The following is a 25853-nucleotide window of genomic DNA, read 5'->3' on the forward strand; positions in this document are numbered from 1 at the left end:
ATATCTTCGAAATCTTGGATCGGAAATGCTCACGAGGCCAAAAGGAAATTAAAGTGGGCCCATCTATTGAGCATCAGTCTTTAAGGCTGTGATTGTTTTGGCCCAAAATCTGTTGATCCAAGCCCATGTGAATTGTCATTGGAAGTCTAGTTGGGCCCAACCATAGCCTTGAAGAAGCCCACTAGTTGTCGTGCGAAATAGAGTGGCTTTAGTCCCCCTTCACACTAAGCACTTGCAGTTGCAGAGCAACTCCATGTACTGTGAAGGTATCTGGAACTTCGAGCCTTTCGACTTCGAAAGTGGATTCCGTTCGCGACGTCGTCAATGGGACCGGAAACGAAGGCAGTGATAGTTTCTGCTGAAGGGGGAGTTCTTGCAAACTGGTAAGTTGCAATTTTTCTTTTCTATTTATTTGGATTCTGGAAGATAGATCTTTCTGGTGATGGATTTGGGGTTTGATTGAAAAATGAACTCTTAACCCTTCTTCAAAAGATGGGCAGTGAGGGAAGTCTTGAGCTTTTTAGCTTGTAGAATTGATTCTGGCTTAATTTTTAGGCTAAATTTGTTTGCTTTTGCTGAATTGAACTTCATTTGATTTTGTAATCCACTAATCCCCCAACGCTCCATCTTTGCTGTCGGTGAAAGCTGGTTAGGGGTAAATGGGATGAGTTTAGATTTCATTTTTTGGGTAATTGGAATCTTATGTTTAACTTCAGTTTTCATCTTGTCCTGTCTCGATTCCCCTTTTTCTGCTTCCCTTTCTAAAGAGGTAGGGGGTTCTAAGGCTTGTGAAAGGAATTTGTCACTGCTATTCTCTCTTTATGCTGGAACAGTCTTATCAAGATGAATTTGTCCTATTTTCCAAAAAGTGGTATGAGGTACTATTACTAAGGCTTGTGAAAGGAATTTCCCACTGCCATTCTCTGTTTTCATGCTGCAGTAGTCTTACTGAGATGAATTTGACCTATCTTTCTCTCTCTGTCTTTTTCTTCTTCTAAAGTTTGTTCCATTCCTTCCTCTTTCGTAAAAGGGTCAACTTACTAAGAACCAATTCCATAAAAAAAAAAAAAAGACTTGAACCCCCCCCCAAAAAAAAAAAAAAAAAAAAAACTGTCGGCATGGGCGCCAACTGATGCGGAAATGCAAACCTTACTATGTAATATCCTGTTCTGTATTTGTGTACAAAATGGGCATTGGAAACATCATTTTGAATATGTGTTTTTTTTTCTTTTATCACTTGTAATGTGGTTTCCTATTTGTTTTGTGTTGCATGAACCTTCACTATGTCAATATGGCATGGTTAAACAAACACCTTTTTTTTTGAGGACGAGGTTGTAGCGGTTGAATATATGAAGAAAGTTGGCCTTTTCATGTTCAAAATTCTAGAGTGCTTAGGCAGTTTTATATCTTTTCATTCTGTTTTTGGTAGCAAGGGCAGTTATTTTTTGGTCTTGCTGTAATTCCATACTTATTGTCAAGCAACAAGTGTTTCTTGTGGTAGTATGTTTTGTTGTTCTGTTTGGATAAGTTGCTATGGTTTGAAACATAAAGCTAATTTATGATATGCTTGGGCACATAATTATCCTTACCATATTTTTGTTCAATATCTTCATGGAAGGATACATTTGAGCAGGAAATTGTCAGAGAAACTTTTATTAGGTTCTTGAGATGGGCCACTGAAATGTCATAAGTGTCCACATACTTTTTTCGCTAAAATGGGTCATTTGTATTTAACAAAAGTAAAAGTACAAAGTAGAGACTATTTTACAAAGATTCACCAACGCGCTACTGACACTGATCAGTAGCCAAAGAAAGCAAACATAAGCAGAAGCCCAAGTCAGAGCCCCTCAATCAAATCCATCTGAAGCAAGCACCCCCTTAGGCATCCATGGACAAATCATGGAGAATTCGATTAGTCCGCCTATCAATTGGAGCCGACGACATCTCCTGAGCCGCAGAGGACACCAGATAATCAGCAACAGTGTTCACCTCACGATAGCAGTGGGAAATTCACCATTCAATCCTCTCCAGGTAAGTCATGAGGCCCCTCCACTGTCAAGGCTTGTCAAGGCTTTGCTGACCAATTTTTGGGCTTATAGAATTGAATCCTTACTACAGGAAACGCAAAATATATGAGGCTTATGGTCCATATAACCCATTGGGTATTTTGACGCTATATGCTACCATAGGTTAAGTTTGGACAATCACTGAAAGCGATCAGACCATCTTTTTGGGCTATGTCACATCCTGGAGGAGTTCTGGATTTTTGCACTGCAGAGGTGCTCTTAGAGCTTCCTTGAGTACCATTACATCTGATTTGGTGAACCGGTCTGACTGGGTTAAGCCGAATGGGTTGCTCAGATTTGAGTTAGGAGGAACGGGGGGTTTTACCCCACTTGGTGGGGAATCCTGGGTATGGATGAGGAAGCCCAGTGTGAAAAAGTCCCTGGATGGATAGAATCATAACGGAGTATAGCTCAGAGATTCTGCAATCCCCCCCCCCCCCCAAGAGGTGTGGGATGCATCTGCTGTAATAGGAAACCTAATCCCAAATTGATTAGCATTAGGAAGTCGGGAACAAGTTACCTTATTTAAGAAGGATACGGAATCAGAGCCCTATAAGGAATCTAATACCAAATCAAGATCGTATGGTCCTAGGGAAAGCAGGCTGCCATCATCCAGCGATCCATATTGATCAAGTTAAATCTATAAATACCCTCAACCCCATTCACCTAAGGTAATTCAATTCTATATACATTCATTCTAGGGCTCTGCAACAACACAGGGTCCTTATAGCGCTCCATATCTAGATTGACTTGATTGTTGGAAGTGGCCTCCCAATCACCCTAGGTCAGCTCAGACTCATCTTCTCTGTTTTGCAGGCTGAATTGCTGAATTAAGGCGATCTGGTCAGATTTAGATGCAACAAGTACAATATTAAAGATTGTCACATCCTCCCAAAGAAAAAATAAGGCCAGGGGGGGGGGGGGGGGAACTGATAGCACCTATAGAAAGATCCCTCTTTATAAACTTCAAAACAGATATCATCTTGCATCTCTTAAAAGATCAAGATTGAACTTAGAGTTGAAGAAAACAGCTGCGTTTCCTAGTCTATAAAAACGGAAAGTTTTGTTGGAGTAATATCAAATTGTGATTCTGGTCTTGTCTTTTCTTACCTATATTATCTTCTAGTAGATTCAAGAAGAATTCATATTAATGGTGAAACCATTAAATGATTAGTGTTCTCAAGGGAAGTTAGTGTCCTCAGCTCTTTTGTGGCAGGTTAAAGGCAGTCATGATATAAAAGAATATGACTGCCTGGATGAGAAAGGAGTAAGTTTATTCTTTATCAATTGAAACATTGTTGATTTGAATTTTGTAATAAAGCCAAATCTAGATTAGGCATGTATAGTCTAAGCTGCTATCTCCTCACAAGAAAGCCCCTTTCACTTTGACGGATTTTTACTAAGTTGGTACCTCTTCATGAGAAAGCCACGTTCAATTTGATGGATCTAACAGATTATTCTATTATTATCATCTCATCAGTCCAACCTTTTTTTTCCTTCCAATCTATGCTAAACAGCTAAAAGCAACTGAAACTCTGACTAGCACTTTACCAGTTTCCGGTATATAACGTTGATTCTAACCACATGATAACAGAAGTTTCAAAACTTTGGTATTTGTAGGAACAGAAAAACAAAGGGCTAGTCTTGTTTCCCTTTGCTCCCACTGTTCTCTCACATATAAACCAGTGGCAAAGCATACAAGATTCCTTTACATTTTCAGAATAGGACGTCAGAAAAATTGTTTGGATCAGAACTGAATTAGTTGAAATTTTTATGAATGTTGATGTGTATTCTTATTGTGTTATTGTTAACTTATTGCCCAAATTCCATCATCTCCAGTATTTATGCCCAAATCAGTTAATTACATACTTTGTTAATGACTCCACGTATTTATGTCTTTCTTTTTTTTTTAATTTTATTTGTATATTTCTTATTTTCTCCCCTCTTTGTCTGTCAAAACCACACAGAGACATACAAAGACTGAAAGGTGGAGTTGAAAGGGAAGTAGAAAAGGAAATGGCAAACAAAGTATGTAACTTAACTGATTTGGTTCAACGAGTCACAGCTTCTTGCTTGTTGCATCCACTTGCTCGGGGGCATGAACCAGAAGATTACTCCGAAAATCAGGCTGAAGATGAAGAAGATGAAGTTCAATCAGATTGTGAAGAAAATGAAGTTGAAGAAGGGTTCACAGTAATAGGAGAAAAGAAAAGGGAAGTAACTTTGAAGAGGGTGAGGGAGATGGAGCTATTAATGGGAGAGGTCTTTGATGCAGTGTCATCTATGAAGAAGGCATATGCTAACTTACAGGATGCACACTGTCCTTGGGACCCAGAGAAGATGAGAACATCTGATGTTGCAGTGGTGGCAGAGTTGAGGAGGCTTGGGAATTTGAAGGAGAGGTTCCGGAGGAGAGTAAGAGGAGCTGGAAGAGGAGGACCACTGGGCCTAGTGTCTCTGAGGGAGGCAGTGGCACCTTATGAAGCAGCATTGGAGGAGCTTAAGAGAGAAGTGAAGGCCAAGGACACGGAGATAGAGAACTTGAAGGAGAAGCTCAGTAACACGACGACTAGTGGGAAGAAAGGGAGGTTACAGTCTAGGAAGAAAATCAGTAAAGTTCAAGGTATTCTCTCTCTCTCTCTCTCTCTCTCTCTCACTCATGTACACAAATGAATACACACAAAATACTATTAGTTGTTTAATTGATAGTGTGATGAGATAGTTTGGATCCTTGTTTAGAGCTTATATTAACTGGCTGATGTTGGGTTATAGTTGGATTTTTTAACGTCAATTATTGAAAACCTGACAATGTCAATCAGGATGTGATATGAGTGTTGATGGGGGTTCTTTTTTTTTTTTTTTTTTTCCTGCAATTCATTTTGGAAAACTTTAGGTTAAAATAAGGTGCAGTTGATCTAACTGATTCCCCTCCCCCTTCTCTCTCTCTCTGAGGTGGGGCTTTTCTTTTTCTTGGGGGGGGGGGTGTTGGGACTACATAACTAGTTTTTGGTACCTGGCATCAGTTGACCGTATACCAAGAGCCAAAGATGTCACAACTTGAATTATCTGAGTTGGTATGTGGCTGCTTCAGTAACTACATACTTAGTCTTTTGTACTTGGGACTGTTGATGATACTAAGGACGTCAATGTGTGTAACCAAGAAGCAGTCCTGAATCGAGATCTAGATCAAGTACCCTGGACTGGTCCAAACTGAATTTAAGATAGTTAAGTATTGGATCTAGAAATATCGTTATAATGTAAGATCTGGTTTGGATTCAAATCTAGCTATGGGACCGATGGATCTAATCTGATCCAGACTGAATACCCACTCTAAATTTAAAGCACTTAAATCATTTCTTACTTTAGCTATTGCCCTTTCTTTATTAGGTTTAGATCCTTTTTATGTCCTTAGCAGCTTAGTCTCCTATGTCTTAATATCTGATTCTTACTAGATATAAGCGTTTTACACAGTCACAACTTCTTTTTATTAAGCATCTTTCCATCTTAGTATTGAAGGTGTAAAAGCTATTTCTTTTTGAGTTGAATATTATGACATTGAATTTTTGTTGTGGACTCAAGAATCAAGACTGAACTAATGTGAATCAAGACTGACTGTAGTTCACTTAACCAAATTAAATATTTTAATCTTTAGTTTTGCTTTATCTTGTTTAATAGATATCATGAACCCGATGCGAACTAAATAGCTTTGTCAAATTTAAATTAGATGTAGTAGCCTATGAAATATTCATCCAATAACCAAATACAATTACCTAATTGTACACAGATCCAAACAGGACCAATTAGTAATGGATCTGGTTTTCAATTTCAGAACTATTCTGATACTTGGTCCTGATCTGGATCTCACGTCAACTGCCTAGAACCAAACCAGACCCAACTGAATGCCCAGATGCATAACCAGTTGACACCGTTAGATGAAATATATATACCTAGAATCAAATACTTGGTGCAACTTGATTGGTACTCTTTGAAATATCTTGCCACTTCATGTGCAGAAAATTATAAATCTCAGTACAGAAGAGACATCAGGTTGGGGAGTACCTTTGTAGTCCACAAGTATCCTATAGTGTTTGAATAATTCAGTGGGGTATACCTGGCATTGAGAAGATCCCTTGTGAAGACCACCACATCTTCATATACACAGAATAGCCGAAGCTTCAAAATCCCGAATCCAATATTGTGATCCTGTGCTGCAGTTCTGTGAATTTTTGTCAGGTTTTTGTTTACTTTCTAACATGTGACAGATAATTGGCCGTAATTTTAGTTAAGGAATGACTGAAAAAGCCTACATTGATTAGATACCTGAGCAAGTTCTAATAACCAGTTAGGGAATAAATAGATTTGGGTAAGTGGGTTCATTCCATAGATTGGGTAGATGGGTTCTTTCCATGTCAATAATTTTGTAAATGCTCTTATCAAGTATTTATACGTCTTCACTTGTATTATTTTTCTTTTCCTGCTGGAGTGTTTTTTATCTTCGGATGAACTCAGGATGGTCTACAGTGATTGTTTTGTCTGTATTGAATTGTTGTTTTTTGATGGTGAAAAGGTTGAAGTGATGTGTGTGATTTAAATTTATAGTGAAGTGCTACTTATGCTGATAAGATCTTGAGTCTGATTCACATCTTTTTCTAATAATTTGTTGCAGTGTTGGCTGCCCCTGGACCTGAATTGTTTGAAGCAATAATGAGCCAGGTGAAGGAGAACTCTAAGTCCTTTGCAGCTTCCCTCCTGTCTCTCATGCGATCTGCTCACTGGGACATAACTGCAGCTGTTCGATCCATTGAAGCTGCTACTGCTGCTTGTACAAATGACAAGATTACGTTTAAAGTTGAAGCCCATCATGCAAAGTATGCCCTTGAGTCTTATGTGTGCCAGAAGATGTTCCAGGGGTTTGATCATGAGACCTTCTACATGGATGGTAGCCTTTCCTCACTTCTAAAACCTGAACAGTACCGCCGAGACTGCTATACACAATTTCAAGATATGAAGGCTATGGATCCAGTAGAGATCCTTGGGATTTTACCAACCTGCCAATTTGGTAAATTTTGTTCCAAGAAGTTTCTGTCTATTATTCACCCCAAGATGGAAGAATCACTGTTTGGAAACTTAGAACAGCGGAATGCAATTGTGGCTGAAAACCACCCTAGGAGTCCCTTCTACAAAGAGTTCTTGGGCCTGGCAAAGGCTATATGGTTGCTTCACTTGCTGGCATTTGCACTTGAGCCTGCACCATCTCATTTTCAGGCGAGCAAAGGGGCTGATTACCACCCTGAGTATATGGAAAGCGTGATCAGATTTTCTGGTGGACGGGTGCCAGTGGGTCAGGTTGTTGCATTTCCTGTTAGTCCTGGGTTTAAGCTTGGTAATGGTTCACTTATCAAGGCTCGGGTATATCTCATGTCTCGAACATCACAATGGGAGGTGAGCGATGCTAAGGACATGGTTCCTCCCCTTTTTCCACGTTAGAAAATTCCTCCATTGCAGGGTTTGTAAAGGCAAAGTAAACCTAGTGGTGGTGCCCCAGAGTGCTCTGATCCCAAATGCAAGGGCAAGGAAAAGTGAATGTCCTCAGCACTTCTCCTTTTGGTTTGCATTTTTTGTGTTTTTGGCTTGCCTACTGATCATTTGAAAGAGTGTACGTAGGTACTTTTTAGAGGGGTGTGCCTGGATGGGGTGTGTTACAACGAGTTGGATGCAGTAATTTTTGCATTTGTTGTATTTGATTTATAAAAGATGATTTATGGTGAGCCTGTCATTCTAGTTAAAGAATGATTCAGAAATGACTTGCTTGAGATCAAACATTCTATCAATGACCAGGGAAGAATTAGTTTTGTCTTTTTGTTTTCTTCTTTAAGGTTCGAAGGGAATATTTAGTTAAATCATGTCATTACAAAATCATATTTCTGGGAGCATTTATGTGGACTTGTCTTCCTCTGAAGCATGAGGTTCCGCAAAGTTACCATCTATGCTCGTGCATGTTTGCAATGCAATCATCGATATGTAAGCAAAGTGCAAAGCATATAATGTTTTAAGGGAGTAGGGGTTGGACTGGAGTCTTAAAGAAGCACGTTAATGTAAACCTGATAAAATCCTTATGAGTATCGCTCACGCTGCTTAAGTGCCCTAGATGTGCATGATGTATGTATATTCAGCCGCTGGAATATAATTTCGGCTTAACTGATCTTCCCCTAGTACTAAGAAAGGTAATGGTTGTGTAAGACATGTATATATGATTATCATTTTTTTTGGATGAAAAAAAAAAAAAATTTTCCGGCCTCCATAAATTTAGGGAGAGAAAGAAAGAACAATAATAATTGAGGAGAAAGAATCCAATGTGCATTTGGTGACGTTCCTAGAAAATGTTTTTGGCATTCTTTTGTTCTTCGGAAATTGAAGAACATGTTATAGGCGTTTGTTTTTCTGTTCTTTAAGAAAAAAACCGGTCAGAAAAGTGGTCTTATGAACGCCTTTTGCAGAACATCAAAAAGATGTTTTTAGCAAAGAACAAAAATGAAAGTTATAAAATTTGTCCCTGAAACTCTAGAACAAGTTTATCAAACAACAACTATTGTAATAGTGTTCTACAAATATTTTCAAAAAGGATTTATCAAACAGTCTTGTAATACATAAACATTAAAAATATTATTGCATAAGAACTAGTCTCTTAGAACAGAAATATTACCAAATGCATACAAACTACCAATCACCACCAAAGAACTGAACGGAAAAACTAACACTATCAAAGGACTGAATGGAAAACTAACCACAAAAAGGATAACTAAGAGGAAAAGAGGGAGTCAAAAGGCACCTCACGCACATGGTTCTTGCTATGTCCACACCCCTTTTTTCATTTCCAAAGATTTGGATCTTCAGTTTCAATTTATTTCTAAATTGAGAAACAATCTACAGAAGTGCATGCAGTAACAACGGTTTACAACCATTGGATGGGAATCCAACTGAAATTTATTTTCATACATGGAAATTTCCCTAAGCCCGTAATCCAATGGTTCAAAATCACATTCACCTACTTCACTACCCTTATATATTTCCATTTACATCATCCACTTCTATGATAAAAAACTTTTAAAAAATCTCATTTTTGTGAGAGGCAGCAGAAGCAATCTCATTTTTTTTTCAGTCAAGAGGAGAAGACGAGGAGAAGACATGGAGAAGAAAGCTGCTCCATGCATCCATGATGGTGATGTTGAGGCCAATGTCCCAATTCAATCCATGACAAAGGAGTTGGGACCCCTAACTGGTAACTTCTATGTTTCATCACCTGCTGTTTCCATCTCCCAAACAAAGAAGAAGAAGGAGAAGAAGAACGAAAAATACAGACCATGGGCTACTCTACCAGATCATATCACTGAGTTGATCTACGCTCGTATGGATTTCATTGAGAAGTTCAGCTTTGCGTCCGTATGTGTGAGTTGGAGAGAAGCTGGTCCGGAGTTTTCGAAACGACGACCGCAGCAGCTCATACCATGGTTACTATTCTCCGACGAAACAAGGACTGGAGAAGTCAGTATTTTCAGCCCACCTGAAGATATGATTCACCATGTAAGAATACCTCAGATCAATATCAATTTTTGTCGTGGTTCTACAGAAGGGTGGTTGTTTATGTTTTCAGATGCACTGGATGGACACTGTTTCTTACTAAATCCATTCACAAAAGCCACAATTCACCTTCCACCTTTCATCCTTAAACCGGTGCAATTTGTTGTTAAAGTGATCTTGTCTTCCAACCCTAAAACCGATGGAGATTGGATAGTTGCTGCTCAGGTAGCATCCCGTGAGCTACTCTTCTGCAAATCTGGAGATGAGTCATGGTTCACTGGGCCAGCAAAGAGCAGACTTGCGTTTCCCTTTGATGACAGGGACATAATTTTTTCTCGTGGAAAAGTTTATGCACTTGATCTGGCAAAGACAGTTTGGGAATTTGATATGAAAACTCAACAGCACACCTTCATGGGTGGGGGTGTGTCACCACTAGATGATCTCTCCCTGGACGACTATCTTGCTAGTGATGAGTATATAAGCTACCTGGTTGAATCAAATGGAGAATTGTTTTTGGTCGCAAGGTTCTTGAAGAACACCGGAAATGATTGTGACGCTAGTTACCATTACATAACTCAAAAGTTTCTGCTGTACAAGTTGAAGAAGAATGACAATGAAAACCTAGGGGAGGACCATCTGTGGGTGAGACAATCAAGTCTGGGACCTGATCGAGCACTGTTTGTTAGCAGATTTGGATCCAAGTCTGTCTCAATTATTGAGAGTTCTGGGGTGCAGAGTAATTCCATTTACTTCATAAATGATTTACATCCTCAAACTGGGAGGCTCTGTGACATAGGTATCTACCATGTTGAGGATGATTATTTTGTACCTTTTATTCCATTTGACTCCTTTTCTTGCAGGTTCCCGTCGGTTTGGATCACACCCTCAATTGGGGAACCTTAGATTTTAGTTTTATTACTATGCTTTCGCTCTAATCTTAATAAAGATTAAGTTGTTGTTAAGCCTTGTTTTCATGAAGGATATCTTTCTACTGTTGCATGATAATGTTTCATTTGTATACTTGGAGATTAAGCAAGAACCCAACCCCTTCATCTCTCCTATGTGTGGTTTAATTCCTGGTTCCTTTTCCACTTAATTTGGTTGTTCATGGTTGTTCAGGTAGTTATATATTGAATCTGTTGGAAATAATATATGGGCAGCAAGTATAAGATTATAGAATTAATAAAATAAAACATGGATTGGTGCAACACATATATTCCTTAGAAGTCAACAATAGTACTATGCATCTTTTGAAATAAAGTCATACATGAGTAGTTGAACAAAAATGTATTCTCCTTAAGGTATTTAATGCATCTTAGCTTATTGTACAGACTAGGTTGATCATGGCACCTCACCTCCAAGATAAAACAACTCCCTAGTCCCAATTGCATGCATTCCAAAGGAAACTACAATGGCCAATGCTCAAGATGTAGTCTATAGCTACAGTATGGTGTTCTCCGCTATAATAGTTAATGCTTCTCATTGTCTACGCATCTTCTAGCAGGGATAAATCACCACTCTTTCATCAGCTTCACACAAACAAGAAGTGTGTCAATCTTCAAAAGACTGGTTATTCTTTGCCCGTGACATGCAAAAAGGAGAAGTTAGTACTCTCATCCTCCCAGATAATATGATTCACCAGGTGATGATCAGAGTACCTCAGCTCAAGTTGAGTTTATATCAAGGTTCTATACAAGGATGGGTGTTTATGTTTTCTGATGCACAAGATGGCCATGGTTTCCTCTAAAAGTGATTCACAAAAGTCGAGATTCAATTGCCTTCCACCAGTCAAACTGAAACAGAAAAAAAATCTGTTCTAAGGTAATTTTGTCTTCCAATCTAAAGAAGAATCAAGATTTGATGGTTGTTGCTCATATAAAAACGCATGATATATTATACTCTTCTGTAAAAGTGGAGACAGGTTGTGGTACATTGGACCTCCAAAGAGCAGACCCACATTTTCCTTTAATTGTGGAGAGGTCATATTGTCTGTTGGTTATGTTTTAGTAAGTTGTCTGTTAAAGATGTTAGGACTAGGGTTAGGGTTTTGCATAACTACATAGAGTTTGTTTAAAACAATACACTCTGAGTATCTAGTTTGTATAGTTATATAATTATATTTTGTTTATATGACAACTCAAGTATGTTATCACCATATGATCAATAACGATTATTCGATCAATTGTAGGTATTATATAGGTTGCAAGGTTCCTGAAGAATATAGCCAAGAATTGTGATGCTAGTTAAATTTCATTTTGTAAACTTCAAATTTCTATTGTACAAATTGATAGAGAAAGACAATGAAAACCTAAAAGGGAAAAGTGCTCCATCAATTAGTAGAACTTCCATGCTCCTATCTCTTGGCTTAAAAAGACTAGGTAAATCAAAATCCTGTCTTTTGACTTAAATAATTACAAGGAGTATAAGCGTATAGTAAGACTGTATTTATTCCTAAAAACATCATTCACAAGGAGAAACAAACACAAAATCATCGAAAGAACACATGGAGTTTCTCAATTGGAAAGGAGCAACGCCTCCTAATAAGAAATCCATTCAACTCTCCGTGGTTGATAGATGTGTTGCTTAATCTTCTTCAATTGAAAAAAAATGAAGGGGTCTCTATGCCTAAATCTCTTGGTTATTGAGATTGCAGGTTAAATACGTGGTTCGTATGAGTTGGGTCACGGGTGATATTCTCTAGGGTGCCCATTGATCCCTATGTTGTGTGATTCTGTTAAATACGTGGTTGGTATGAGTTGGGTAACAGGTGATATTCTCTAGGGTGCTCAGTGATCTCTATGTTGTGCAATTCTCTCTCTCTCTTCCCTTTTTGAAAATAAACACAAGGAATCTTGACTCTTCACTCTTCGTCTCCTTTGAGAACGCTAGTATTTGAAAGCAAACCTAGTTGTGCATCTGTCTTGCAACTCGCAAGTGTAAAATTAAAAACATTAGATTTATGCATTCATGTCGGATGAGAAAATGAACTTGATATGTATGCGAAGTATGGGTCTACTGACAAGGCATGTAATATTTCCAATCCAATACGCTGCGCTAGATTCTTATGTCAAAGAATACCATAATTATGGCACTTACAATAAAATAAGTTAATTTTTAACATAAAATATTAATTTAATTACTTTAACTGTACAGCCAACCAAAGAGCTTGGTAAAATTAATTTCATTTTCAGTACTGCATTTTGGACCAAACATCATAAGTAACCAAGTATTCATTTTCACTTCACCTCACTTCCCTTCAATTCCCTTCCTTTCCGGTTTCCCTTGCAACCAAGTATATTCTCAGGGACAGGAACTTTTAGCCTAGAGTGAAAGCAAGCCAGGGTTGGCAAGGGTTGAAGCCTTGGAATGAGCAAAGCCCCATACATGCATGGATGCACATGATGTATGTACATTTGGCTGCTCAACTGCCATGGATGCGTATGATGTATGTACATGGGCCAACACATATGTTGTTGGTTTAACATAATCTTTCCTCTAGTACTGTGAAAGGTAATGGTTGTATGAGATATGTGTATATGATTTTGTCTTAAAACTGGGGAGAGAACATGAACAAAAAATAATTAGGAGAAAATTAAAAATCAGTACTAGAGGACTGAGAGAGAATTGAGGACACAAAAGAATAACCATAAGAACAAGGGGAGTTTGAAGGCACCCTACACCCAATCAATATTTGGTTCTTGCTATGCCACACTTCTCTTTTTAATTCAAATGATTTTAATCTTTGGTTTCCATTCGTTTCCAAATTGCAAAACAATCTACAAGAGTGCATGCCTTTTATGAACATCCAATCATTTTCTGGCTCTTGCGTGAACACCAAATATAGGTTTTATCGATTCATCACCTCTAACTAGTTCTTCCGTTCTTAAAGATTAGAAGAACACCAAAAATATTCTATAAGAACATTATCAAATGTGTCCTTACATATATTGAAATGTTAAAGGGGCAATAACTGTCATGCCAACCAATTCTCTCCACAATGGTCATGCTTCAATCCCCATAGTTAACTAGGGATTTCTGTTGGGCATAATTCTCCACAATGGTCATGCTTCAGTCCCCATAGTTAACTAGGGATTTCATGATTTGAAGGTCATTAAATATCTCCTTAATTTAATGGGAATAAATTACTACTAATTCATTCTTTACATGCACGATGATAATCGTATGGCTGCTTGTCAATTTCTACAAGGAGTAAAAATTTTCGTTGTATTTGTCAAAACAACTACACAAACGACTCTACTTAGGAGGGAGAGGAGTTGGTCAAACCCAAACACTTAGTTTTTCACAATAGATTTCCACTCACTCCATCTCATCATCAAGTCATGTTCTCATCTAAGAGAAAAGATTACCATTTTTTCCGGTAAAAACAGAGAAAAAGATATCTAAAGATGGCTAGGGTACATAGGTACGCACAAATGGTTATGATTGTTAGTATTTTATTGTGTGAATCCAATGGATATCTTTACATGCATGGAATTGCAATCTAATGCTTCAAAATTCATGCCACCTTTGATACATGCCGTAAAATCTTTCAGTCTTTTCCCCTTACCCCTTGCTAGTTGAAGAAATGTTGAAAATCTTCTTCAATGTACTTCAATGTACGAAAGAATATGAAAGGTAATTGTTGTATGAGACATGTATATATGATTACATATAAATATAACGAAATTGAATTTTTTTTTTCTTAAATGAATACAAAAATATATTTAAGATACAAAAGCTTACTTAAAGTTGGGGAGAACATGAAAAAACAAAAACAATGAGGAGAAAAATACTCAACACTTGAGAAGACCACCAATCACTACCAGAGGACTTAAAACTGAAAATTAAGGACATAAAGGATAACCATGAAGACAAGATGAGTTAGAATACACCCTGAGCCAATCTTTATCTGGTTCTTGCTAGGTCCTCACCCCCATTTATTTCATAAGATTTGAATCTCCCCTCTTTCCATTTCATAATATTTGAATCTTTTGTTGTCAATGAATATATATACATGGAAATTTTCCTAAGCCTTTAATCCAATGGTTCAAAATCACATTTACCTACTACACTACATACCCTAAAATATTTCCATTTACACTAATCCACTCCTATGATGAAAAATGTTTGAGAGACCAGGCTTCTCTATAAATACATATAGTCAAGCAAAAGCAATCTCATTTTATTCACAGTCAAGAGGAGAAGATATGGAGAAGAAAGCCGCTCCATCACCTGTTTCCATCTCCCAAACAAAGAAGGAGAAGGAGAAGAAGGAGAAGAAGAATGAAATGTTCAGACCATGGTGTAGTCTTCCAGACCATCTTACAGAAATGGTCTACCATAGTCTGGATTTTATTGAGAAGTTCATTATTGCATCCGTATGTCCGAGCTGGAGAGAAGCTGGTCCGGAGTTTTCGAAACGGCGGCCGCAGCAGCTCATACCATGGTTAATATTCTCCGACAAAACACAGACCGGTGAAGTCAGTATCTTCAACCCACCTGAAAATATGATTCACCATGTAAGAATACCTAACATCAATATCAATTTGTGTCGTGGTTCTACAGAAGGATGGTTGTTTATGTTTTCAGATGCAACGGATGGTGACTGTTTCTTACTAAATCCATTCACAAAAGCCACAATTCAGCTTCCACCTTTCGTCCTTGAACCAGTGCAATCTGTTGTTAAGGTAATCTTGTCTTCCAACCCTAAAACCAGTGAAGATTGGATAGTTGCTGCCCAGGTAGCATCACATAAGCTACTCTTCTGCAGATCTGGAGATAAGTCATGGTCCATTGGGCCAGCAAAGAGCAGGATTGTGTTTTCCTTTGATGATAACGACATAATTTTTTCTGGTGGAAAAGTTTATGCACTTGGTCTGCTAAAGACAGTTTGGGAATTTGATATGAAAACCCAACAGCACACCTTCATGGGTGGGGGTGTGTCACCACCCTATGATCTTTTCCTGGATGACTATATTACTAGTAATGGGTATCTAAGCTACCTGGTTGAATCAAATGGAGAAATGTTTTTGGTCGCTAGGTTCTTGAAGAATACTGGGGAAGATTTTGATGCTAGTTACCATTATATTACTTTCAAATTTCTGCTATACAAGTTGAAAGAGAATGACAATGAAGAGCTAAAGAAGGACTACGTGTGGGTCAGAGAATCAAGTTTGGGACCCGATCGAGCACTGTTTGTTAGTAGATATGGTTCAAAATCAGTCTCAACTACTGAGACTCCTGGGGTGCAAAGTAATTCCATTTACTTTATAAATGATTTACATCCTAAAACTGGGAAACCCTGTGACACAGGTATCTACCATGTTGAGGATGACTATTTTGTACCTTTCATTCCGTTTGACTCCTTTTCTTGCAGGTTCCCTTCGGTCTGGATCTTACCCTCAATTTGAGAACTTTAGATTTTAGTTTTATTGTAACGCTTTTGCTCTCTCTCAATAAAGATTAAGCTGTTGTCAAGACTTATTTTCATGAAAGATATCTTCTTACCTTTGCATGATAATGTTTCATGTGTCTAATTGGAAACTAAGGTTATTATTGAAGAATGACTCCACGCTCACCTCCCCCTCCCTCTCCCTATTTGTGGTTTTACTTCTTGTTCAATTCCATTTCCACTGATTGTACTTGTAGTTATGTATTGATTCTCCTTTAAATGCGATTATTTTTTAACAACTAGTAACTTTAAATTAGAGAGTAGGAGACTATTGTATCTATCATCAAGGAGAGTCAAATCCATGTCCTCTTCCACTAATGCGATCTTTGTTCACACACACAAAAAAGAAGTCTCATGTGTTTCAGTTGGGTTGCTAGTGATATTCTCTAGAGTGCCCATTGATCCCTACCTTATGTAGCCCTAGCTTTCTTTAGAGTTTGTCTTCCTTGTATAATCACTTGCGATCTTTGTTCACATTCACAAAAAAGAAGTCTCATTGTGTTTCAGTTGGGTCGCTGATGATATTCTCTAGAGTGCCCATTGATCCCTACCTTGTGTAGCCCTAATTGTCTTTAGAGTTTGTCTTCCATTGATCTATATATACCTTGTGTAGCCCTAGTTGTCTTTAAAGTTTGTCTTCCTTGTATACTCTCTCTACTGGATCATCCTTCTTCTTTTTCCTGAAAAAAAAGAAGCTAGCGACTAGTTTATCATTTCTAGCTCAATTCAATCCTTTCTACCATCTCTACATTTACATTGTCAAAATACCTGCATAGAGGACTTTCCTATGGAGAGAGAGGAGGTTGTCAAGCCAAGACTCTTAGTTACTTTTTCACAGTGAAATTTCATTCGGCTCCATTCATCGTTGGTCATGCACGCTCTCATCTAACAGAAAAGATAACCATTTTTTCCCCATGAGAACTGAAGGGGAAAAAATCTACAGATGACTTAGTGTATGTAGGCAGTTATAAATGATTATGATTGTCTGTATCTGATTGGGTACTTACACGGATATTTCTACATACATCGAAATGCAGCCAGAATTACTTTGGATTTATTTTATCTGAAAACTCAAGAAAAAACCTACAAGTCTTGCAGAAAACCAGCTCATCTCTATATCAACCATACCTAGTTTCACAGTGACGATGAAGGATATTTGATTTACCTGTTGAATCAAATGGAGAAGTGTTTGATGTTGGAAGATTCTTGAAGAAAATCGAGAAGAATTTTGAGGATTACTGCAGAGCTGATGATTATATAACCTTCAAAATTGAGTTGTACAAGTTGATGAGAGACAACAAGGATTATGGGTACGTATGAATATGCATGGCCTCGATAGTCTAAGTTTGGGAGATGATAGAACAATGTTTTTTAGCAAATTAAAATTGGTTTCCAAAATAATCGCAGGTATTGAGAGCTCAAAAATGCAGAGAAGTGCAATCTACATTAAAAATGATCTGCATTCTGGAACAAGTAAGGCTTGTGACAATGGTGTCTACCATGTGGAGAGTAGCAATATTGAAGCTTTTATTCCATTTGACTCACTTTCTGTCAATTATCCTTGATCATGGGTCGGAATATAAAAAAACATTTCTGTCAATTATCCTTGACAAACAACCTGGGAGAAAATATAAAATATTTATGTACATTTAACATTTAAAAAAAAAGTGAACTTATAAATATGTATGAGGAAAAGTTAAAGAAATTCATTGTCTGTCTTCTATTCTTTTTTTTTGAAATGTTTTCAGTTATTTATGCATGGTAGGAAACAAATGAAAATTTAGAAGTCTTATATATAATAAAAAGAAAAAAAAGGCAAATCATGAAGTTTTTGTGTCGAAGTGTGGCCTCATCAATCACCGTGTAGCTCTTGTCTACCTTTGTTGTTGTAGTTTCTGTCATAGAATAAGATTGTGATTACTTTCTCAATCACATTTTTAGCAAAATTCGATTTAGCAACCAATTTTCTTGAGATCTTTATCACTTGAAGCATCATGAATTCCATGATTTTTGTGAATACAGTATAACACAAGTAAACCTCTGACTTTGCTTTGAAATAAAAAATCTACCATGAAGATTTCTAGTTTATCTTGTTTGGATTAAGGCTTTCTTTGGTATAATTTGTATTTATATTTATGATTTTTTATGAATAATCAATTTGAGTCATAAGTTATGTATAATAAACTATAATCATTTGGTTACTACTAGTTATAATATATTATATAACAAGATATGTGTTTAGTATAGCTAGGTAAATAATATATTTTATATCATCAGGTTGGTTTGAGTTTTGAGTTTGTTTGTTTGTTTTTTTTTTTTTTAAGTGAAGAGGTTGGTTTTAGTTTACCTTATTTCTATATACTAGTAACTAGTAAACTTCTATGTGCAAATGTCCTAGTATCCATAAATGAAAATATAGAAAAATTTTATATCAAATAGAGGAGAGGTTTAAATATATCTTGCATATATGGTAAATGGTAATTAATTTCTACAAAAAAAAAAAGGTGATTTTCATATGGACCCCCTAAAGTTTGACTCAGGTCACTTTTAACCCAAAAAATATAATGTTTTGCATCTGCTTCCTCTAAAGTTTTCAAAAAAATCAATGTACGGACAAATAAAAATTTTATGACTGAAGTACCCTTGTATATTTTTATGATAGTATAGCTCACCATCATATTAGCATCATAAATATAAATTTCAATCTGATGACCTTAATAAAAAAATTAAGGCATGCTTCCAATTATATCTTCTTCTTTTTCAACAATCAAGGGGTTTCTTAGATACTAAATTTATGAAATCAAACCCTTGGGTGAAACCAAAATAATTACAGCCCAAGAGTCCTCATTCAAACTCATCAAAGCTGTTTAACATCTCTATGTGATTGCAATAGCATAGATCAAGCCACCAAAAAAAGCCAAAACCACCACCTTCCACACCAATGGCAGTACTTTTTCCGGAATCTAAAAGATGCTTGAGCTAATGATGAAAACCCGGATCATGTCTTCCATAAGCAATGGCTTCAAAATCGATTCCAAACTGCATCATTAGAGAAAACCCACCTGGGTTTTACTTCTCAGCTGAATATTAGAGAAAACCAACTTGGATTTTGTTGCAAATTAGCCAAGGAGAAGAAACAAAGAGGATTTGAAAAGATAAGATGGGAATGGGAAAGCTTCTGAGTGACAATGAGAGGTGAGAAAATATGGAGAAGATAGAGTGATTTAAAGGTAAAAGCAAGATCAATTAATCAGGACATGTAATTCTTGACCTGCACCATATTTCACCTATTTTTTTCCTCTGTTTTTCCTTTAAACTTTTTAACCATTGAATCCCCACCATTCATTGCCCACCATTCATTGCCTCTAGTGTGAAACGAAAATGAACGAAACCTCCGGTGAGGACTCTAAATCTGCAAATGGGTTTGAGTGAGGACTCTTGGGCTTTCATTGGTTTCATTTAAGGGTTTGATTTTCTAAATTTAGAATTTAAGAAACACTTTGTTTGTTAAAAAAAAATTGCTCTAATTGCAAGCATACCTTATTCTTTTATTAGGGTCATCAAATGGAAATTTATATTTGCAATGTTAATCTGACGGCGAACTATACGATCACAAAAATAAATTTTAAATAATACAAAGATATTTTAGTCATAAAAAATTAAGTTGTCCTTACATTGATTTTTTTGAAAACCTAAGGTTAAAAAACGTGAGTCAACCTTAGGGTCCAGATGAAAATTACCTAAAACATATGATAATTTATTAGTTTTCGAATTTATGTAAAAATTACTAATAAATTATCTTTCTTTTTTCCTTTTTCTTTTCCAGCCGACGCTCTGCTTCGGGGGCGCCCCCCCTGGCCTAATACCTGCAGAGCCCGAAAACACAAGATTGAAACCAGATTAAATTCTCCGAAGTAACATAAAAGAGGCCCCCCACAGTGGAAGATAATATATAGTGCTTGTGCCAGATCATGGCCCATAGCATCCACTTCCACCTGAGCCATCTTCTCTTCGCCCATGCACCATCTGGGCGCGCCATAGTCGCCCCGCCGGTGCTCGGCCTGGGCACGTTGTGTTCGCTGCCAGCTACCTCATAGACTGGGGCCGCCGTGCCACCAGTTATGATGAAAGCATTTCCGGACCTCTGGGGGGGTTTTTTTTTTTTCTTTTTTAGATTAAATTATCATCTGAACAAAGTTTAGAGACAGACATGGTCTGAACGCCTTTCCCCCGCGGAGGGGAGGGTGTAGGGGAGAGAGTAGTTGCTGTATATGCCTTTTTCCTTTTGCACAAATTTTTGGCTCTGAGTAGTTGCTGTATATGCTTTTTTCCTTCTGCACAAATTTTTTGGCTCTGTACCCTTGGACTTCTAAAGTATCCACACACACTTTACTGGACTCAAACAAAAAGTAGCAATAAATACTTGATACTTATTGTTATCAATGTATACTATAGTAGAATTCATGTATTTCTTAATCCCCTCTTGAGAATGTGTTACACCTCTACTTTATGGGCTTCCCATACATGTAGTATTATTGATTATGGTTGTGTTCTTCCTACAGGAAAGATTTAAGGATTGGGAATCATCTGGTGTTAAGGTCGTGCCCTGTACTATCACGATCAGATGATAAATGGGAAGGTGAAGGTGGCTATGTGCAGGTTGATTTGATCATGGCCTAGTTTCTTGAATTGTTTATTTACTTTCTCACCTTAGAGACTTAAACCATAATCATATTTCTACAGGCTGCTTTTGCTAGTGCAAAACAAACAAACGATCCTTCATCCACTAGTGTACTTCTCTGGGCAAAAAGAAATGGCTGAGGTAATTATGAGTTAATCTATAGGGTTTGAGAATTCAGTACCCTTACTTCAACCATATAGAGAGTCCGAATCAGCGACCACAACGGGGAGCACAAACGACGCTTCCTGACCACAAACATCAGTGGGACCACGGTGAAAAACATTATCTGAAAAAAATTTTTAAAAATAAAATTTCACCAGTGGAACCCACTGGTTTTTGTGGTCAGGAAGCCATGAGGGAGCGACAGGAGAGAAGATCCGGATTCCCATATAGAGCCCATCTCTTCTTTCAATCTAGAATTAACGTCTACATGGTTCGTCTTTTGTTGAATCTATCATAAATGAATGATAACTAATGGACAGCATATGTGACCTGTTTGCTCTTTCTCTCCACCGTAATAGTCTTCATATTATATTGTTTCCCTGTACGTTCAACTAGAAATTCCAGAGAATGCTTGAACTGCCGTGTTTGCAGGAAGTTACCTCACTTCTTGTGGCCAGTGGAGTTTCAGCAGAGAAAATAACTGAAGAACTTCCGAGATACTCCTAAGGGCAGAAAACCCCCAAACTGAATTAAGGTCTATGTCTAGCATCAATTTGTTATCCACAACCATTAACCAGAAGGAAAAATAACCCACCAAGGGGGAAAAAATAATTAAGAGAAATAATTGAACCAACGCTAAATTCTTGACCATCCTTTGTTGGCGGATGTCTCAAATAATTTTTCAACTCAGTTACTGCAACTGCCATTAGCGATCCCATTCACCTTGTCTGCATGCTGATCATCATTCACCAAATGCTTCCCATTCTCTTCTCTCACATGCTGTGGATGATGCTCACTTCCATTTATATGATGACGCGGATGGTTGTGGCTACGGTGGTGATGATGTCTGTGATGGTGGTGGTGACTATATCTCTTATGCTTCCTTGGTTTACCTGATTCGTCGTGGTTATCATATGGTGACTTCCCCAAGGACTGGCTTCTTAAATGATGCTTATTATCATCAGAATCAGACAATGACGAACCGTCATCACTGGATCCACAATAGCGCTTGTGGTGCCTAGAATGATTTTTCCCAGTTTCTGCATTGCTTGAATCTTCTGCACAAGCCCGATGATGGCGTTTACGGTGCTTTCCATGCAGATGCTTATTATCATCAGAATCGTCATCACAGGATCCACGACGACATTTGTGGTGCCTAGCAAGATTTTTCCCAAAATGCTCATCCTCACTCTCATCTCTCAACTCTGAATCATAACTTGAGCCAGACTCCCTATACCTCCTCTTGTGAACTCGCTTCTTCCTGCGATCTTCCTCAGACTCACAATCAGAGTCATCACTACTGATATCATCACACTGTCTTGTGGAGCGCTTGCTTGGCCTATGCTTTGATTTCCTGTGCTTCTTGTGTGCTCTTTTTGCCGTCTTCCTCCCTGCATCAGTGCTATCACTATCACTACTGGCATCAGATGATGCAGATCTTCGCTTATGCTTTGCAGCTTTCCGCTTCTTCTCTTTTGCTTCAGCATCAGCTCTTGCCTCAGCAGCAGCTTCCAGTTTCTGCTCCCACTTCAAGGGGGCTTCCTTCTTCTCCAGAATTCTCTTCTTTTTCTCCTCAAGCAACTGGATGAACTTCTTGCCATCCATTTGGGTTCCAAAAACAGATCAATATCTGCATGTCGGTAAGATGATGACCAGAAGTACATCTCACAGAAGAGAAAAATCAATGTTAGTTCTTCCATCAAAATCTTATTCACAAAATAATAGTAATAATAGCTAAAATAAAAAATACAATACAAATTCTTATGTTAGACGAATTAAAAACCCTGCCATTAGCACAGTCAAAATTCTAAGGTTGGAATGTTTCATACAATCTGGAATATTGCAATTATCTACAAAAGAAATAGAAGCAAGTAGTAAACTATAATTCAGAAAAATGACACATAGAGAGGGAGAGGGAGGACCTATTCTGTAAACAACAAAATGCTTTGTTGTAAATTCCAAAATTTGGGACAAAGCCAATCCAACCAGAATACAGAGAACAAGAATGAGATAAAAATTGATGGATTGAATACACAAGTATAAACCAAAATGCATCAAATTAATCTCCAAGTAACTCATGATTTCTTCCTCATCTCATCCCCAGTTTTATAACCTCAGCAAACAAATAAACCTAAACACTACCAGAAGACCCAAACACTACAGGAAAAAGCCATGGAAATGGCAGTCAGCAGAGAAACATAACAAGAATTTAACAATTTGACAATTCATTTATTTACTAGAAACATTTTTTCAGACGCAGATGGACATTTGAACAAAAAGAAAATAAAAGATATATATACATTTTCCAGAAAACTTATTTCAGGGTATCTGGTGTTTTCTTCAAATGAGAACTTCAGACCATTAGCCTCACTCAACCCTGTTCAAAACAATTGTGGGAAAATAGAACTTCATCACTTGACATCATTGACACAAAGGAAGATACTATATCCCAACTGCTTTCAGATATATGGAATCCAGACTCAAATGCTTCCACTGGCACCAGTGGTCACTTTCCAGACAAACTATATGAAGTACCAAAAAAGCACGGATGTCCTATAAACCTCCAATATGCAGAAGCATATTCTCAAGTCACCATGTACCAAATACACCTCACAGCAGTCAGAAGATCCTTGAATCTTCAAGAAGAGATCTAGAACAGCCTTACACTCTCAATAGGAGAGTTAACCTACCCAAACTCAACCAGATCTTTTGCAATAATGTAGTGAGTTAAAGCATTGCACAATCCCGTTCATATTCTTAATGGGGGACAAATTTAACAAATCTAGAACCTCAAAACAGATTGAAGCAATTCCCTTAAAATTCTCCATGTGGGATAATTCAAGAGACTTAGAATCTCAGAAAAGGTTTTGTATGAAATCCCCCCCCCCCCCCCAAAACTCCACTTCCTACTTGTTCCAGTGCATGCCACAAGCATAACTCTTTTACTAAGCTAAAATCTTGGTATGTTATCTAAACCATCTTTACCACTGGTTTATGACTATGGTATCTGCCTACATGATCCTATGCACTCAACTACAACAAGACAAAGGAAAAGCTCTATATCCTTAATCATATTCTCCATATCGCCCGCAATGTCCACTGAAACACTTTAGCAGGAGAGTAGAAACTTCAAAAAGTTAAAAAGGGATATCAGTTAAGCATATTGTGTTATCAACACATAGAGTCAGCATACAACATGAATTGCAATTCCTCACAAAAACGCAGAACAGAAGCAATCAAAAACACAAGAAGCTGCATCCAGCTTTCTTACCTTATGCAAAAACCTTCGATGCACCCAGCAAAAACCTTCCTTAAGTCAACGAAGAAAAAAGCTGCTTCCTCCTTTCTCACGAGAAAATAGCTTCACCTAAAATCCACAAAGTAACATGAATGCATATCGATCAATATGACGACAATATCTCCAGTCAGGGGAAACAAAAGCAGGCCAAACAGTTAAATAAAACGCTTAGAATATTTTTTTGGATGTGATGCCAAATCTCAGAAACCCCAATTTACCAACCCCGACTAGACTAATCTTCAACCCTAGATCAAGCACGCCCCTGACAATAACGCACTAAAACCCAACTCTACGAAGCAAAGGTAGAAACTTTGACCACAGTTTAAAGATTAAAAGCTAAATCCCTAGTAGATGAAACATCGACAAAATACTAAAGAAACAAATAGAGATGCTATACATCAACAAAACATATATGCATGAAAAAATTAACCCTAGAAGAACGCCCACACAACGAGACCCTAAATCGACAAACAAAGAAGAAGAAAAAAGAGTGAACGGAACAAACTTATACTTCAAGAGTAAAAACCCTAAATTTATACCTGTTTTAAGGAGAAACAGAGCAGAAGACACAGAGGCTCGAATTGCAGGTCGAAGTAATGGGTGATATCGCCTTCCTCCCACAGAGACCCTTTCTAGCAAGTCTAGCTCGGGCTTCTCAATCTCACCTCGCTCGCTCAAGTAATCGAAACTCGCCTACATAACAAGTAACGGATGCGTAATGCGCAATCAACTAAGCCGATACGCGTTTTCCAATCTAATGTCAGATTTGACCCAACCGGCCAACCGGCCCAAACCTTCGCCGAATTGCTTTAGTGCCAATGCCCGAGATCTCAACTTTGGTTGAAATTTGACCCAACTAATCAGTTAATTCTTCAGTGCTGCACAATAAGTTTATGGTCAACATTAAAATTTGTACTTGAGACAAAATCTCTATAGTTAGTTTCACATAAGTGAATTTGTTTTGGTAAAGTTTAATTGCGAGACGAATGGTTGAAATTTTATCTCGACCACAGGTTTTGATCTTGACCAAGGCTATGTAGCATATTTATTGCGCAGCACCCAAACAAGACCCGAGCCCTATACTAGATCACCTCCTTTATCTAGTCCATTTCCTTGTCAGAAATGGACCATCCATTTCCTAATAGATGTGTGACATGTGTCATAACACTACATCAAATGGGTGAAATCCATTTATACGTCATATCAATCATTTAAGCATCAATCATTTAATTGCGAGACAAATGGTTGAGATTCCGTCTCGACCACAGGTTTCGATCTAGACCAAGGCTATGTAGCATATTTATTGCGCAGCACCCAAACAAGACCTAAGCCCTAGACTAGATCACCTCCTTCATCTAGTTCATTTCCTTGTTGGAAATAGACGATTCATCCATTTCTTAATAGATGTGTGACATGTATCCTAACACTACATCTTTGTTAGAAATCACTTGATTGGTGTGAGTCATGTGACGTATAAATGGATTTCACCCTTTTGATTTGTTGTTGAGACACATGTCACACATCTACAAGGAAATGGACTATCAGAAATGGACATAATATTGGTCCCTCTTATCAGGGTGCACTTTTGCTTCTTTTTTTTTTCCATGAATATAAAAG

General features: G+C 37.7%; 4 protein-coding genes across 5 annotated transcripts; 3 read left to right on the forward strand and 1 right to left on the reverse strand.

The window, feature by feature from the left end:
• The first annotated feature begins 220 nt into the window (after nucleotides 1–220).
• On the forward strand, nucleotides 221–8032 carry GIL1 (glucose-6-phosphate isomerase, putative (DUF641)). The gene is made up of 3 exons (XM_089169380.1): nucleotides 221–383; nucleotides 4034–4689; nucleotides 6733–8032. Exons 2-3 carry the CDS (start codon nucleotides 4083–4085, stop codon nucleotides 7551–7553), a joined length of 1428 nt encoding a protein of 475 aa, XP_089025506.1. The 5' UTR covers nucleotides 221–383; nucleotides 4034–4082; the 3' UTR covers nucleotides 7554–8032.
• Nucleotides 8033–9251: 1219 nt separating this feature from the next.
• Nucleotides 9252–10547, forward strand: LOC149005799 (putative F-box protein At1g65740). The gene has a single exon (XM_089135993.1). The coding sequence runs from the start codon at nucleotides 9252–9254 to the stop codon at nucleotides 10545–10547; it is 1296 nt and encodes a 431-aa protein (XP_088992119.1).
• A 4220-nt stretch (nucleotides 10548–14767) lies between these two features.
• LOC149005800 (putative F-box protein At5g55150) lies at nucleotides 14768–17660 on the forward strand. The gene is made up of 2 exons (XM_089135994.1): nucleotides 14768–15956; nucleotides 17503–17660. Exons 1-2 carry the CDS (start codon nucleotides 14768–14770, stop codon nucleotides 17658–17660), a joined length of 1347 nt encoding a protein of 448 aa, XP_088992120.1.
• A 3529-nt stretch (nucleotides 17661–21189) lies between these two features.
• On the reverse strand, nucleotides 21190–24938 carry LOC149005801 (uncharacterized). 2 transcript variants are annotated; one of them, XM_089135519.1, is made up of 3 exons: nucleotides 24776–24938; nucleotides 24210–24305; nucleotides 21190–22568 (listed from the first exon to the last, which is right to left on the reverse strand). In XM_089135519.1, exon 3 carries the CDS (start codon nucleotides 22541–22543, stop codon nucleotides 21626–21628), a length of 918 nt encoding a protein of 305 aa, XP_088991645.1. In that variant the 5' UTR covers nucleotides 22544–22568; nucleotides 24210–24305; nucleotides 24776–24938; the 3' UTR covers nucleotides 21190–21625. The 2 variants fall into 2 exon arrangements, with proteins under 2 accessions (XP_088991645.1, XP_088991644.1); XM_089135518.1 differs by having other exon boundaries at nucleotides 21190–22602; nucleotides 24776–24937.
• Nucleotides 24939–25853: the final 915 nt, after the last annotated feature.

The sequence above is a fragment of the Hakea prostrata genome, chromosome 9 (assembly GCF_041222555.1).
Source record: "Hakea prostrata isolate BN-2017 chromosome 9, UWA_Hpros_2, whole genome shotgun sequence".
In the NCBI taxonomy this organism is placed as follows: domain Eukaryota; kingdom Viridiplantae; phylum Streptophyta; class Magnoliopsida; order Proteales; family Proteaceae; genus Hakea; species Hakea prostrata.

Bases quoted from the DNA above. Each gene is read 5' to 3' on its own strand.
- GIL1 (XM_089169380.1), top strand. From the start codon at position 4,083: ATGGCAAACAAAGTATGTAACTTAACTGATTTGGTTCAACGAGTCACA. The intron at 4,690-6,732 runs GTATTCTCTCTC...AATTTGTTGCAG, and splicing joins GAAAATCAGTAAAGTTCAAG to TGTTGGCTGCCCCTGGACCT.
- LOC149005799 (XM_089135993.1), top strand. From the start codon at position 9,252: ATGGAGAAGAAAGCTGCTCCATGCATCCATGATGGTGATGTTGAGGCC.
- LOC149005800 (XM_089135994.1), top strand. From the start codon at position 14,768: ATGTTTGAGAGACCAGGCTTCTCTATAAATACATATAGTCAAGCAAAA. The intron at 15,957-17,502 runs GTATCTACCATG...AAATAATCGCAG, and splicing joins TGGGAAACCCTGTGACACAG to GTATTGAGAGCTCAAAAATG.
- LOC149005801 (XM_089135519.1), bottom strand. From the start codon at position 22,543: ATGGATGGCAAGAAGTTCATCCAGTTGCTTGAGGAGAAAAAGAAGAGA.